This window comes from Mus musculus, chromosome 11, assembly GCF_000001635.26.
Source record: "Mus musculus strain C57BL/6J chromosome 11, GRCm38.p6 C57BL/6J".
NCBI classification, from domain to species: Eukaryota; Metazoa; Chordata; class Mammalia; order Rodentia; family Muridae; genus Mus; species Mus musculus.
The window spans coordinates 115,613,660-115,629,466 of NC_000077.6; the positions used below are offsets into that span (position 1 = coordinate 115,613,660).

General features: G+C 50.7%; 1 protein-coding gene across 12 annotated transcripts; it reads right to left on the minus strand.

Moving 5' to 3' along the window:
* Positions 1 to 505: 505 nt before the first annotated feature.
* On the minus strand, positions 506 to 14,637 carry Slc25a19 (solute carrier family 25 (mitochondrial thiamine pyrophosphate carrier), member 19). 12 transcript variants are annotated; one of them, XM_030246245.1, is made up of 8 exons: positions 13,684 to 13,733; positions 10,540 to 10,709; positions 10,213 to 10,368; positions 9,759 to 9,933; positions 7,218 to 7,388; positions 3,859 to 4,042; positions 2,862 to 2,992; positions 506 to 1,932 (listed from the first exon to the last, which is right to left on the minus strand). In XM_030246245.1, the coding sequence occupies exons 4-8, from the start codon at positions 9,768 to 9,770 to the stop codon at positions 1,750 to 1,752; spliced, it is 681 nt and encodes a 226-aa protein (XP_030102105.1). In that variant the 5' UTR covers positions 9,771 to 9,933; positions 10,213 to 10,368; positions 10,540 to 10,709; positions 13,684 to 13,733; the 3' UTR covers positions 506 to 1,749. The 12 variants fall into 12 exon arrangements, with proteins under 12 accessions (XP_030102105.1, XP_030102106.1, XP_011247485.1 ...); XM_006533979.4 differs by lacking the exons at positions 9,759 to 9,933; positions 13,684 to 13,733 and adding exons at positions 13,978 to 14,214; positions 14,406 to 14,617 and having other exon boundaries at positions 511 to 1,932; XM_017314714.2 differs by lacking the exons at positions 9,759 to 9,933; positions 13,684 to 13,733 and adding exons at positions 13,978 to 14,270; positions 14,406 to 14,617 and having other exon boundaries at positions 511 to 1,932.
* Positions 14,638 to 15,807: the final 1,170 nt, after the last annotated feature.

Sequence of the window (15,807 nt, forward strand, 5' to 3'; positions counted from 1 at the left end):
GCACTGTGCTCCATGATCCCAGCTTTCATGAGTTCAGCAATGCTAGGCTGAGCTTTGGGTAATGTCCCTGTCTTTGAGTCATTTCTGCTCCTGTAACTCCCAATTGGACTTTGGTAATGTGCTGGATAGTTTTATGTCAAGTTGACACAAACTAAAGTCATTTGAAAGGAGGGAGCCTCAACTAAGAAAATGCCTCCATAAACTCCTACTGCCTGTGGAGCACTTTTGTAATTAGTCATTGATGGGGAAGGGCCCAGCCCATTGTGGATGGTGCCATCCTTGGACTGATGGTCCAGGCTGAGCAAGCCAGTAAGCAGCTCCCTCCATGACCTCCAGCTCCTGGCTCCAGGTTCCTGCCCTGCTTGAGTTCCTGTCCTGACTTCCTTTGGTGATGAACAGTGATGTGGAAGTGTAAGCTGAATAAACCCTTCCCTCTCCAACTTGCTTTTTGGTCATGGTGTTTATCATAGCAGTAGAAGAAACAAGTAGTATCCTTACAATGGTCTGCAGTCAGCTTCTCCTCTGGTATATAAATTTATTCACATCTCTCCAGCAATAGGGTCACAAAACACTTCTGCTGCTCCAAGCCCAGGAAGCCAACGGGCCACCCATCTCAGAAGCCCTCCCAAGTGACCCTGGGTCTTCAGAATCAGGAGCCAAGATCAGAAAAGTGAACCACTAGGGGAGGGCTACAGTGGACCACAGAGGGGAGAGTGGAACTGACAGGCAGGGCAGAGCCCCAGTTTTCACGATCAGGGCCATTCCCAGCAGGCATTACAATCCAAGTTATGGCAGGGGCTGGAATCCCACAAAGTCAAGAAGTCTCTCCTCCCTTCCTTCTTTAGACCAACCCCACCACTAGGCTCGAGCATGGGAAAGACAGCAGTCATGTGATTCTTCTCGTGAACAGGAAGCTCCCTCTTCATCTGCATCCCTGGCTCTGCCTACAGCGCCCACCACACCTCACCAGGCTGTCGGACATCCCATGCCCTGGGCCTGAGGCCCATCTGGGATTAGAGGACATGGTGTGCAGCATGCGTGCAGAGCTGGTGATGGCCCCTGCACTCCAGTGGGAGGGGAAGGAGAGGAGCCACTCCTGTCTGCCCTTCACCGCCTCTGTCTCAGTTTCCTCCCTGACCTGTTGTGGAGCCTCACAGGCACAAAGGCTTGGGCCTGGGAGTTCAGAAGCTACCCACATGACAGGGTTCTCCCCCTAAGCTGACAAGCATGGCTACCTCAGGGCTGCAAGCCAGAAAGGCCCCTCCCCCATCATCCTCCCTCAGATGGGATGTGTTCCTAAGCTATAGGAGTGACACAAGGAATGCGTGTTTTACTTTAATGTCTATTAAATAAGTTGGTAGGAGGAGCAGACCAAGTTGTATAGGTTAGAACTGTGCAAAGAGCCCGGCCCCGTCTGCACTCCAGTGTGGTCCTATCAGGACTAGGAGCATTCTCCCCAAAGCCAGGACTGCAAAAAAGGATGGCCAGTTCCTTCTGGATTGGGCTGGTCGGAGGTGAGACGCATGCGCACCAGGTTCCTCCACCTAGGCCTTCTTTTTACAGTGCAAGCACCCCCTTCTCTCTTCCTTCTGTTCAGCGAAGGCCCTTGCGTCCTTCTGCCTTCAGCTCCGGATGACTTCATGCTCCCGGCAGCTGGCCTGGAAGGCCAACCAGGCAGCAGCCATTGTTCAGTATGAGCTCAGAGCCAAGTCTTGTCGGGCCCCTCCTTAGGCCCCTCCTGCCTCACAACTATCTGTCTTCCCTCCTTATGCAGTGGAAGAGGTTACAGAAGAGCTCGTACCAGAAGAACATGAAGCCAGTGGAGAGTGCAGCCTTCATCAGGCTGGGGGACAGGCCCTTGAAGAAGCCCCGGGTGCCTTCTTCCTGTAGTACCTGCTGGGTGAGGTCCAGGAGGCCCCTGTAGCTCCGCACCTGGAGAGAGGAAGGTGGAGGCTGAGGAGGAAGCAGGGACCTAAACCACGACTGCCCACCCGGGACAAGGCAGCTCCTGTAACTGCCTGCGGATGGATGAAGGAGGCCCTGGAGGAGGGAGCTCCTCACTCTTTCTAATGCATGCTGCTAACTGAGGAAGGGCCTGGGGTCGGCAGCTGGAGAGCAAGAGCTCCTTCCTGGTAAGGAAGTGCCTGACTGGTTTCCTTCCCTTGTGCAGTGATAGCTCTGGCCCATCTTGGAGTCTCCAACTCATTATCCTGCTCCCCTTGGGCAGCAGGTCTGAATAGGCCATCACTAGATCTTCCCTGACTGGTGCCCACCTCTAGCCTGGCCTATGTCCCCAAGCCCCTCCCTGTGTTATGCGCCAAGGACACCATCCAGCCTCAAGTTCAAGTCTGGCTAGTATTCAAAGCATTTCAACATTTGGCTCACGCTGGCCCTCCACGAGCGCCCCATGAGCGCCCCTCCCTCCCTCCAGCCAGCCAGATCGCACTAGTTTCTGTGAGGAAAAGGGCCTTTGTCCTGGGCTCTTGCCATTTCTCCCAGACTAAATTCAAATGCTCTCTTTGGGACACCTTGGTAGATAGAAAAATAAGGTTACAAAACCTAGCATTGTGTAACCTTATTTTTAATTTTTTTTTTTCTGAGACAGGGTTTCCATGTGTAGCACTGGTTGTCCTAGAACTTGCTCTATAGACCAAGCTGGCCTCAAAATTAGCGATCTTCTTGCTTTTGTCTTCCAAGTGCTGGGATTAAAAGTATGCACCATCACCACCACCAAGCTAACCTTGTTTTTGTAAAAATGTGCAGGTGTGTTTATGCACAGAAATAAAGCTACAGAAGACCACAGCAGGGACAGGGTCACTACCGCCAGTTCCCTCATGATCCAGTGGCATAGGACGGCTTACCTGGCCAAAGGCAGACCGGGCATGTTCGAACCCGCCCACCTGCAGGCGCTTCTTGATGAGGTCCAGGGGATATGTAAAGGTCTTGCTGATAACTCCCGAACCACAGCCACAAAGCAGGTTTTTAAGGTTCCCTGAACCAGAGACACCATGTTGAGAAGAGTGAAGGCAGACAACATGACAGGGGAGAGAGGGGCAGGCAGGGCAGGGACAGGGACTGCTCAGGGTTTAGAGCACCTGCTGCTCTTCCAAAAAAAAAAAACAAAAAACAAAAAACCAGTTCTTTTCCCAGCACTGAAGTCAGACGTCAGACAGCTCACAATTGCTTGTAACTATAACTCCAGGGGATCTTTTGGCCTCTTTGGGTATCTCTTCCCTACACACACACACACACACACACACACACACACACACACACACACACACACACACGCAATACACATATAGACACCTGAATAAGAAACCAGGGCTGGAGAGGTGGCTCAGCAGTTAAGAGCGCTGGCTGTTTTTCCAGAGGGCCTAGATTCCACCCCCCAGCACCACGTGGTGGCTCACAACTGCCCATAACTCTAGTTCTAGGGATCCAATGACCTCTTCTTGCCTCCAAGGGCACAAGGCGCATGTGAATCACTGCAGAGAGCCACACAGGCACGTTAGCCAGCACATCACTGTGCCTCAATATGAGAGCAGGAATACTATGCCCCTCTCTGCTCCCCCTCCCCCAGCAGGAACCACATAAGTAAAAAGTAAAATACAAAACAAAAAAACGCAATTTGTACGTTGGCTTCTGACAAAAACTGGACAGCAGGACCATTCCCTGGAAATATGCCTCCTTCTGGAAGCCCGGGGAGGGGAGGTGTGGGAGAGCCGGAAGCAAGCTCCTCTATGCTACAGGACTTGCTGCAGAGCCAGGTCGGTCAGCCTTACCTTCCGACAGGAAATGCACTGCCCTGAAGGTCCCCAGAAGCTGTGGCCCAGGCCGGGCTGCGGGGCAGCTCACCTGTTTGCTTTCCGTCTGGTGGTATGAGCCAGTCATAGGCACGTTTTAAGGAGCGGTAGCAGGAGAACTGCAGGCCCGCGTAGGGGAAGATGGCGATCACGGTGGGAGTCAAGCCTTTGTAGAAGACGAAGGGGCCCTCGGTCTTATACATGGTCCGTATGGCCTCTCGCAGATTGTTATAGATCTGCCCATGCACACATAGTGTGAGTGAACCCTGTGAGGCGGTTTCCGCCCAAATGCATCTTATCTAGAGCCCAGCTTCTGAAGCTTAGCTGTTCCTGTTCAGGCAGGGAAAACTAGAGATACAGGTAATGGCGCAGGCTGCAGTCCTAGCACTTGACAGGTGGAGGCAGAAGGATCAGGAGTTCAAGGCCGCCCTGGACTAAATAAGACCCTATCTCAAAAGGGCAGCTGGAGCCGGGCATGGTGGTGCACGCCTTTAATCCCAGCACTCGGGAGGCAGAGGCAGGTGGATTTCTGAGTTGGAGGCCAGCCTGGTCTACAGAGTGAGTTCCAGGACAGCCAGGGCTATACAGAGAAACTCTGTCTCGAAAAACCAAAAAAAAAAAAAGGGCAGCTGGGTATGGTGACAAATGCCAAAGTCCAAGCACTTAGTAGACAGAAGCAGGAGGGTCAAGAGTTTGAGGCCAGGGACAGGACAGATGGCTCAGTGATTACGAGAATTTGCTGCTCTTGCAGAGAATTCAGGCCCTGTTCCCAGCAGCTGTCTATTAACTCTGGCTCCAGGGCACCCAACAACCTCTTCTGGCCTCTGTGAGCACTGCATGTACACAGTACATGGACATACCTGTGGGCAAAACACTCATACACACAAAACCAAAATCTTAAAGAAAAATGTCTGAGGCCAACTGGGCATAGTACCCACTTGGAATCCTGACTCTCAAAAGGCAGAGGGGCAGGTGTACCTCTAGGTACAAGATGATCCAAGCCAGATGATCTGCATAGGACTCGGGCCCAGCTTGAGCAATTCAGGGAGACCCTGCCTCCAAACTGAACAAAGCAGTAAGAAGGGTAGCTTTCTGACAACTTTCCTTCTAGAAACGTCAGTACTCGTTATTTTCTCATTGGCATATAAACCTGCTCTTGGAGAAGACCAAGGTTCAGGTCCCGGAGCCCACACAGCAGCTCGCCAGTTCCAGAGCCTGCATGACACACATAATGCACAGGCATAAAATACCCATATACATCAAATAAATCTTTGAAAGTTCATGTCCTGTGGACTGCAAAGGGAGCCACCGGAATTCTGGAGGCCACTGTGCTAGGGCTCGAGGGAAAGCCACCAGCAACAAAGCCCTGCCTAGTCCTCCCGTGGAGATCACAAACAAGAACAGCACAGAGAGTGGACGGCTCATTTCAAAATCCTTCCCAGGGAGGCAGGGAGCAGGGTACAGACTGACGGGAAATGCCCCATGGCTAGCGGCAGGTTACTCTGAGAGGACGCCAGGCCAGGCCAGGCCAGGGGAAGCTGGCCTGTTTGAGAATTTGGTGACGCTGGTCTCCTGTGTGAATGACTACTTCTCAGCTGTGCTGGGGCTCAGAGCAGGTCAGCACAGACCGAGGCCCTGCAGTTAGTTAGGAGAGGTACCATGCTGGTCTCCTGCCTGATACTGGGGCCACCTTTTCCTCTCTAGGATCTTTCACCAAGAGTCAGGAAGTAACCAGAAGTACAGGACAAGCTGGGTTCTCCTCACCCACCTCTCTCTAGCCCAGCAGCCACCGTGCCCTGCTGAGACCGACTCAACCCTTACCCCGTTTCTCCTCCAGGGCAGTCACCCCAACCTCCAACTCTCCAATGAATTACTATACGCAGCCCTGATCCTGTCTTCCAGACTGTTCCTACAGGACTTTGTTTTCGCAATCAAATATCGTTAGAATGTTTCCCAACTGGAGTCTCCATCCTGAGTAACATGATGGCCAAACAAAACCAGAACCATTTCTAAACCAAATGTCCTCACGCCACCAATGCAGCCATAAGATGGATGACATGAGACACACCCACACTGATACTTTTGTTTGTTTTGTTTTTTATCGAGACAGGGTTTCTCTGTGTAGCCCTGGCTGTCCTGGAACTCACTTTATAGACCAGGCTGGCCTCAAACTCAGAAATCCGCCTGCCTCTGCCTCCCAAGTGCTGGGATTAAAGGTGTGCGCCATCACCACCTGGCTCGCACTGATATTTCTAAAGAACGTTTATAGTTTTGACTTTATGAGTATGGGTGTTCACTTGACATACTAACTAGAGTTGTCTGAGAGGAGGAAACCTCCACGGAGAAAAAGCCTCCATGAGACCCGGCTGTAGGCATTTATTAGTGACTGATGGGGAGGGCCCAGCCTGTGGTGGGTGGGGCCATCCCTGGTGGTCCTGGGTTCTAAAAGAAAGCAGGCTGAGCAAGTCAGGGGTAGCAAGCCAGTAAGCAGCTCCCCTCCATGGCCTCTGCATCCGCTCCTGCCTCCAGGACCCTGCCCTGAGAGAGCTCCTGTCCTGAGTCCCTTTGATGATGAACAGTGATGTGGAAGTACAAGATAAATAAGCCTTTCCTCCCAGCCTGCATTTGGTCATGGGTTTCACTGCAGCAATAGAAGGCCTCTAGGTATGTCTGTCTCACATGCAGGACCTGTGGAGGCCAGAAAGTGGCTTTGGATCCCCAGAGACGGGAGTTGCAGGTGTTTGTGAGATGCTTGCGGGCGCTGGGGATTGTACCTGGGCCTCTGGAACCGCAGCCAGTGCTCTAAGTCATTAAGTCCCCTCTGCAGCCACTATGTTTAGTTCTTGTGTGTTTGTATGGGTGGTCGGGGGGTGCGGATAGGCACACTTTGTATATGTGGTAGTCAAAGGACAAAGACAACAGGCTTCTCCAACAGGGTGGGCAGCGCCCTCCGACTGGGGGCCAAGCTGAGCCCTTTCTCCCCTAAGTAGCTTTTGTCAGAGTATTTGCTCACAGCAAGAGGAAACCTAAGATGTCCCTAAGACATCGGCCTGGCCCAATGCTATCGGTAAGTTCTTCCTAGACACCGGGCTCAGCCACGCCATGTCCTTCAACCAGTGAGGAGAGCTTGAGGACATTATGGCCTTTTCCTGAGTCCCAAGTCCCCAGACACAGCCCCCTGCTGGACACTTACTTGTCCTGTGGTGGTCCTGTAGGCTGTATCTCCCTGGGAGGCTATGAGCCACAGGAGAAATGGACGCTTGCAGAGTGCGGGTTACTTATAAGCCCTGCAAACCAGCTGCTGTGCGGAGAATGCAAGGGGTCCCCAGCTTCGCTTCCTAGAGGGACAGGAGCCCCACCTCCTGAGCTCTCCCCTCAGCTAGGCTCCCCTCCCTGGTCCTGGCTGCTCACCTTGGGCTCGCCCTGAGCGGCAAGGCGGGTACGCAGGACGTCCACAGGGTGTACGGTGAGGGTGGCAGTGCCAGCAGACAGGCCGCCGCACACAAAGTGCGCTGAGAACTGGTGCGTTTGGTACAAGTTGGCTTGGTAGAGCAGCTCAGTCAACTCTTCAAAGGCCAAAAACTGCAGAAGCAAGTGGGAAGGACTGAGGACACGCACGCACGCACGCACGCACGCACGCACGCCGAAGACACAGCTCCCCGGAAGGAGAATCACACCATTCTCTGTACTCAGATGCCTGACAGTTACCTTGTGGGCAGAGTAGAAAGACACATTTCCTACCACTTGAATCAAGCCAGGTATCCAGAGATAAGGAAGGGAGCTGGGACGATGGCTCAGCACTTACAAGCAGAATTCAGTTCCTAGTGCCCACATCTGGAAGCTCACCACTGCCTGTACCTCCAACTCCGGGGGGACCTGAGGTCTCTGGAGGTACTAGCTCCCATATGCAAACACCCCACCCACATACACACAACTGAAAAATCTTTAAAAATCAAAGAAAGGAAGGAAATGGACCAGCCTAAGGTGTGGTTCAGTGGGAAGTCACACAGGCCAACACAGGTTCTGGGTACCTAGCATACAAACAGCAGCAGCAGCAGCAAACAACAACAACAGCAGCTTACTCGGTAAAGTATCTGAGCTCCAGCACCCACACATGAAGCAGGGTGCCGCGGTGCATGCCTGTGATTCCAGAGTCAGTGGTGGCGGAGACAGAGACACAAGGATCCATATGGCTTGCTGGTCAGCCAGTCTCACCAAGTCAGTGAGCTCCCGGTTTAGGGAGAAGCCCTGATTCAAAAAAATACAGCAGAGACCCAGGCACGGCGGTGCACAACATTAATCCCAGCACTCGGGAGGCAGAGGCAGGTGAATTTCTTGTCAGTTTTAGGCCAGTCTGGTCTATAAATTGAATCAAGGACCAGCCAGGGCTCTGTTATATGGAGAAACCCTGTCTTAAAAAACCCTAAAACAAACAATACAGTAGACAGTCAGGTGGTGGTGGTACACACCTTTAATCCCAGTACTGGGGAGACAGGGGACGGGGGCCGGGGGGGGGGGGGAGTAGAGGTAGGTGGATCTCTGTGAGTTCGAGGCCAGCCTGGTCTACAGAGTGAGTTCCAAGACAGCCAGGGCTACACAGAGAAACCCTGTCCTGAAAAGCCAAATTAAAAAAAAAAAAATGCATGGGAGAGTGAGGAGGACATATCTCTGGTCTACATACATACCCTACACACAAAGACAGATGCACACACATGTGAACATACAAACACTATCACCACAGAGAGAAAGAGAGAGAAAGCAGAAGAAAGAAGAAGAGAGAACAAATACACAGAACTGTTTTACTATCACTTTCTGAGTGAGGGCCTCACTGAAGAGCCTGGCTGGCCGGAACCTGCTCCATAGACCAGTACAGCCTTGGATTTATGTTGCTCCTTCTGCCTCAATCCCCAAGTGTGGGATTACAGGTGTGTGCCATCATACTAGGTTTAGAAGATGCAGGAAACTCCATTAATCCACTGCAACCTAAGAAAAGCTATGTGATTTGTGGCAGGGGACTCTACACCACGGAGAATCACTCATCTCTGTTGACAGGGCACAGCCTCCCCTAACGCCCACCTCCTGTCAGCCACGCTTCCCGGGACCTTGCTTTCACAGGGTGCGATGTCTAATTGTGTATCAGACAAGAACCTGGGACAACACAGACGTGACAACCTGGTAAGCTGTAGACTTCAACAGGTGGGAGAGTGGCATGGACACCACCCTGACCCTGGCTCCATGATGAGCATCCTGCCCCTTCTCTCATGAAATGTTTGCTTTGTGGGCCTCACAAGCAAGCTAAAGTGGTGCTCCACGCTCCCCCATCACACCGGCTGCCTGTCTGTCATCTTCCTGTGAATGACATCCTCAGTCACAGCCGTCTCTTCTGTAGAAACACAGAGATAATCAGATCTACCTCACAGGGTGACCGTGACGGGGCGGGCCCACAGGCTGCAGTGACAAACGCTACTGTCGTTCCCACCAAAGCTTCCCATGGACACTTTAACGTACGATGGAGCTCAGCTAAAGCCTGAAGTGACAAGCTGCGTGCTGCTCTTCCCACCAGGAACCGTCAGGAGGTCATGGCAGCCGTCCCGCCATCCTTGTGGCACCTGCTGCCTGTTCACATCGTGTCCCAGTGAGGCAAGAGAAGCACCTGGAGAATCGGCTAGTTCTAACTACGGACGGGTCAGTGGGTGAAGGTGCTTGCAGCTAAACCTGATGAGCTGAATTTGAACCCTGGCCCTAACCGGGCACAGTGCTGAATGCCTTTAATTCCAGACCCTGGGAGGCAGAGGCAGGTAGATCTCTGTGAGTTGTAGGCTAAGAGTTCCAGAATACATAGAGAGTTTTAGAATACACAGGGCTACATAGAGAGAACCTGTCTCAAACAAAACAAAACAAAACAAAACAAAACAAAACAAAAATCAAACCCCAAGTGAACCCTAGGAGGACCTGTTCTGTCATAGCCTTCTCTTCTGGAGAATCAGAAAGACGACAGGATCTTCCTCACAGGATGAAGGAGAGAGACAGAAGAACAGAAGGAGAAGCTGACTCCTCTTAAATTGCTCTCTGGCCTTGACACCCTGGTAGGAATTGTTTAGCAAGCATGCCTCCCGCAGCTTCGTCACTGAAGAAATAAAAAATAATCTGAAATCTAAAGATGAAAAGTGTAGTACCACTCAGTACCACTTGGGACAGGGTCAGGAGAGGGAAGGCGAACAGGATGGGGAGGGAAGGCCTAAGGTGCAGCTAATGGATAATGTGGTTAGTGCTCAGGTGGTTAGAGCAGATCTCCCATGAAGGCAAACTGGCAGAGTGGGGCTTGCCGCCAAGCATCTCCCTTTCTCTGCTCCATGGAGCAACGTGACCCCAAGCACCCAACCAGATTAGGTCCCCTGACACCTACTTGGACAGCTCCGTAGCCTATGGACAGAATCTGGGCTGGAACGTGTCCTTTCCAGAATGCTCTTGGGCCTTCCTCTTGCAGGATCTGCTTGGCTGCCTGGAAGATTCCGTGGTATTTGGCATTGGGGTCACTTGGACACAGGCGTTCAATCTGGAGCTAGAGATTAAAATATAAAAGGTCAGGGGGTGGGGGTAGGGTAACTGACAAGGGGAAAATTAAAGGAAAAGAAATACTTCACCTTGACAGAATTCTAAGTTTTGGGGACTGCCTTTGCTGGGACTAACCCTGTCCCCTGGCCCATCACAAGGAATAGTGGGGGAAGGGTACCTGGAAACGGATCTTGATGACGTCCAAAGGGCTGATCAGGGCACGGGTGACAAATCCTGACACTGATCCCGCCACCGCCACCTCCAACTTGGAGTTACTCCTGACATCTGCTTTGGCGTCATAGCCAACCATCCCTGCCTCTGGTCCGTCCAACGTCCATGAGTATCAAGCTAAGTGTAAAAGCCACAGAGTAAAGACAGCTTCCTTAGGGCCTCTCCTCAGGTGCCACCTCCTGCAGCTGCCCACCCTGCCCAGCCTTTCTCCCTCAGGATGCTGCTTCTTGTCCTCCCATGATTAGAATACAAGCCTGCAGAACGGGGCGGTGATGGCACATACCTTTAGTCCCAGCACTTGGGAGACAGAGACAGTTGGATCTCTGTGTTTGAGGCTAGCCTGGTCTACAGAGCAGGTTCCAGAAATGACTAGGACTACACAGAATAACCCTGTCTCAAAAACAAAAACAAAACCCAACCTCCTCCCCTCCAACCCATCCCCCCGCCCCATGCAAGCCTATGGAAACATAGTTTTTATTTAAATGTTGAACCTTCCTCATCCAGTAACAGAAAAGACCAATCATATAGCAGGGTGAAGAACACTTGTTGCTTAATCGTGGACACTGGAATTCAGATCCCAGGGTCCACGTAGTTCAAACACCTTTAACTCTAGCTCTAAGAGATCCAGTGCTCTCTTCTGGCCTCTGAGTGTTCCTGCATATATGTGGATGCAGGGACTGACACACCTACAACACTCACCCACCCATACACACATACACACACACACACACACACACACACACAAATAATTAAAAATAGACTTAGGGCTGGAGAAAGGGCCTAGAGATTACGAACACTTGTTACTCTTGCAGAGGACCTGGTTTGATTCCCAGCACCCACACTGCAGCCCACAACTATCTGTAACTCCAATCCTGGGTCATCCCAGACCCTCTTCTGATCTCCACAGGCACCAGTCATGCAGATGATGTGCATACATACATGAATGTGAGCAAAACACTCATATGCATGAAATATATGAATCTAAATTTTATTAAATTAAAAATATAATTCTAGTCAAGTTACCACTATCCAAAGTCACTCCCAAGTGTCTTCTTCATGCTTCCTTCGACTGTAATCCCACCCAGCACTTGAGACTCCAGGCCAGCAACAGCTAGTGTAGTAGAAACCCCCTCCTGTGGTGTTTTGAATGAAAATGGCACCCATAGGCCCACTATTGGGAGGTGTGCGCCCCTGCTGGAGTGAGTGTGGCCTTGTTGGAGAAAGTGTGTCACTTGGGGTGTGCTTTGAAGTTTCAGAAGCTCAAGCTAAACCCAGTGTCTGTCTTTCTGTCTGTCTGTCTATCTCTTTTCCTGCTGCCTGCTCATCCAGATGTAGAACTCTCGGCTACTTCTCCAGCACCATGTCTGCCTACACGCCACCATGCTTCCCAGTATGGTGACAGTGGATGAAACCTCTGAACTGTAAGCCACCCCCAATTAAATGTTTTCCTTTATAATGTTGCTGTGAGGCCCAGCACTCACCTTTAATCACCACCCCCTACACACACACACACACACACACACACTGGCGAGGCAGAGGAAGGTGGATCTGACTTCTAGGACAACCAGGGCTACATGGAGAAATCATGACTTGAAAAGCAAAACAAAAAGATCACAGCAAAAGAACTTTAACTAAGACACCCCCAAAACAAAAGAAACAAACAAAACACCTAAGAAGAGAAGCCTTTGAAAAGGCCGTCAAATTAGCCCGCAGCTGAAGCAAGCACAGTGACCAGGAGGTCAGGACACTGGTTCCCCGCCTTGCCTTCTCTCATTCACCCTGGAACCGTTCCAGTAGGTTCCCCTGGGAAACTCAGTCAGGTTAAACCAGGGCAGAGGACTAAGTCACTGAACCGTCTTCTTAAGGGTGACTGGGCTGCCCAGTCCTTCATGGTCTCAAGTTTCCCTCAGTCTAAGAGGGGAAGAAGAGATAGCAAAGATGCAGGCCTCCTGGCTCGTTGTCCACAGACACCGAGAAGCTAGCAAGTCTGCCTGCAAACCCAGACGGAAACTGCACCGTTCAAGCCAAACACAAGGTGGGAGAGGCTGTTGTGTCCGGATTTCTAGAAATGAGCACTTCTGCATTGCTGGATACGGGTCCAGAAGACTGGGTTTTGACTCCTAGGGAGACTGAGGTGGAAGGACCACAGTGTGAGGGCCAGCCTGGACTACACAGCTCAACTCAGTCTTAAAGGCTAGAAGGAAATCTGTGACTCACACCTGTAACCTAGAACCCTGGAGGCAAGGGCAAGAGGACTGGGAGCCAGCCTGGGCTATATAAGACCTCAAGAAATTCAGAAATTCAGACAAAAGGCAAAATGCTAGCCAAACATGTACAAGACCATGGGTCCTGCTCCCCAGCACTAAAAGGAGTCACGGTAGAGTCCCTGCCTTTTATGCACAAAATCCTGAGTTTATAAACCCATTGTTACAAAAATAAATAATAAATAAATAAATAAATAAATAAAAGCCTATATGCACAGGGATGGTTTAGCAGGTGAGGGGACCAGCTGTCAAGCTGGAAGACCTGTGTTAAGGGAACTGGTTACTCCCCTTTTTTTATTGTTGATTTTTGGGTTTTTTGTTTTCGAGACAGGGTTTCTCTGTGTAGCTCTGGCTATCCTGGAACTCACTCTGTAGACCAGACTGGCCTTGAACTTAGAGGACCCCCCCACTCTGGGTTGTTACCTCAGTGCTAGGATTCTAGGCATGTGCCCCCACCCGCAGGCTCTGGCTGCTGCTCTTACTGAGGACCTAGTACCCATAAGAAGGCTCACAGCAGTCATTCCAGTCTCTGGGGATCCGAAACTCTTTCTCCTGCCCCAGGCATGCATGCGGGGAAAACACTCATTTACAGCAAAATAAAAGTAAAAAGACATTTAAATGAAATAAAATACCAACTCAGGTTTCCCTTGTGGGAAGTAGGAGATGGCGTCTGACTGCCTGGCTCAAACTGCTCATCAAGTTAAGTGATAAAAACCAGTAAGTCACACACACCTAAAAAGCTTTAAAAGTGTTTGCCTTCAAGAAAACTAAAAAACACAAACATTTTTACAACCCAGGCGAGGAAAGTATCACATTTGTTAACGTACCCTGGGTTCAGTCTCCAAAAACCAACACAGCAGTGTAGTCTGTAATTCCAGCACTTGGGAGGTGGGAGGCATGAGGACCAAGAGTTCAAGGTCACCCTTAAGAACATAACAAGTTCGAGCCTAGCCAGGATTATACGGTCGCAAACCAATAACAAAAATAAATAAAGGGAAATATTAATCTCCTGTTTATTCAAAAATCTTCGTGCATTAACAGTCTTGCTATCTAAACAGATAAAAAATGATTTATAATATAAATAAATATAAATGCAGGATTGAGACAGGGCGGCTGCTGACCTGAGTGGCAGTGATGGGGGTGCAAGCGAGTTTCTTCACCCTGCAGCTTTTCTACCTCAGACTCCACTGTCGGGTGGACAGGTGTCCTTCGGTGACTAACCGAGAGCCCATGTGATCTGCTGAGGCGCTCTGCAGACAGCCTCGCGTGAGTGCACTGTCCAGGCTTTCCGGGGATGGGGTGGGGTGGAGAGGGCGTCTCCGTGAGTCCGGGGCAGTGGACACCCCATGTGCAAACGCCTACGATGGTGAGTGGTGGTGGGAGGGATTCGCCTTCCGTGTCTCTGAAGATGCTCCTGGGGTCAGGTGTGCCTCGTGAGCATCCGTCCCCGCCCCACGTGGATACCTGCCCTTCTCTGTTCTGACACACGGAGTGGGGGTACCGGCCCCCGAGAGTACCGGGAAGAAAGCAAAGCCAGAGGTCCACTCACCTGACACTTCAGGCCCGTCCGGGCTCCTCAAGCTCAGTTCTCCCTCCCTCTCAGTGTAGCCCAACAGCAAAACTTAACAGCACTTGCCAGTAACTGACAGGCTGCTAGGCCAATCACCGTGCAGCTTTTGGCCGCCGCTGGACGAATCGTTGTACGTCGAAGGTCCCATCCCAATGTCACTGTCCAGATACCGCTAGGTACTGTAGTCTTCCGCTTCCAAGCCCCACCCCCTTGAGAAGCTGCAGAGACTCCTGGGAGGTGTAGTACCACAGCGCCTTGCGTGCGCATTTCCGACGCCGTAAAAGAGCGGATGGCGAAGTTGGCTTTTACGACCTTCTAGAGGGCCTCTCATTGGCGCGATCCTCTGAAGTCTGCGCGGCTATGGAATATTAGAGCTCGCTGAACTTGACCCAGTTTTTATTTTTTATTTTCCAAATCAATGTAGTCTTAGAAGTCATATAACTTTGGAAAAGATGGCGGGAAGCCTGGTATTATTAGCCTGAAGGACTGGAGTTGGGTCGGGGTTAGATGGGTTCTTTGGGATAAGAACCTTTAAGGGAGTTGTACACACACACACACACACACACACACACACACACACACACACACACACACACGGGTCGGGGTTAGATGGGTTCTTTGGGATAAGAACCTTTAAGGGAGTTGTACACACACACACACAAACACACCCGGAGGAAACTACACACACACACACACACACGGAGGAATAAGAACCTTTAAGGGAGTTGTACACACAAACACACACACACACCCGGAGGAAACTACACACACACACACACACACACACACACACCCCCGGAGGAAATTTAGCACCGGAAGGACGATCGGTAGTTCAACATCAACCCAGAGTTCAAGGCCAGCCTAAGCTACGTGAGACCCTGACCTCTAAAACAAAAAGTTTATCTGAACTGAGATCTAAGTAATTTGCTGCAACTTCTTAATGTATCATTACTTACATGTTTTTAAATCAGTGGTTTATTTGTTACAGTTTAAGAGTTAATCTTAGCCAGGCGTGGTGGCGCACGCCTTTAATCCCAGCACTCAGGAGGCAGAGGCAGGAGGATTTCTGAGTTCGCGGCCAGCCTGATCTACAAAGTAAGTTTCAGGACAGCCAGGGCTATACATATATATATATAACCATATATATATATATAACCCTGTCTCAAAAAACCAAAAAAAAAAAAAGAGTTAATCTTTTTTAAAGATTTATTTATTTTATGTACATAAATGCACTGTAGTTGTCTTCAGACACACCAGAAGAGGGCATCGGATCCCATTACAGATGGTTGTGAACTATCATGTGGTTGTGGGAATTGAACTCAGAACCTTTGGAAAAGCCGTCATCTTTTTGTTGAGCCATCTCTCCAGCCCCTTTTTGTAT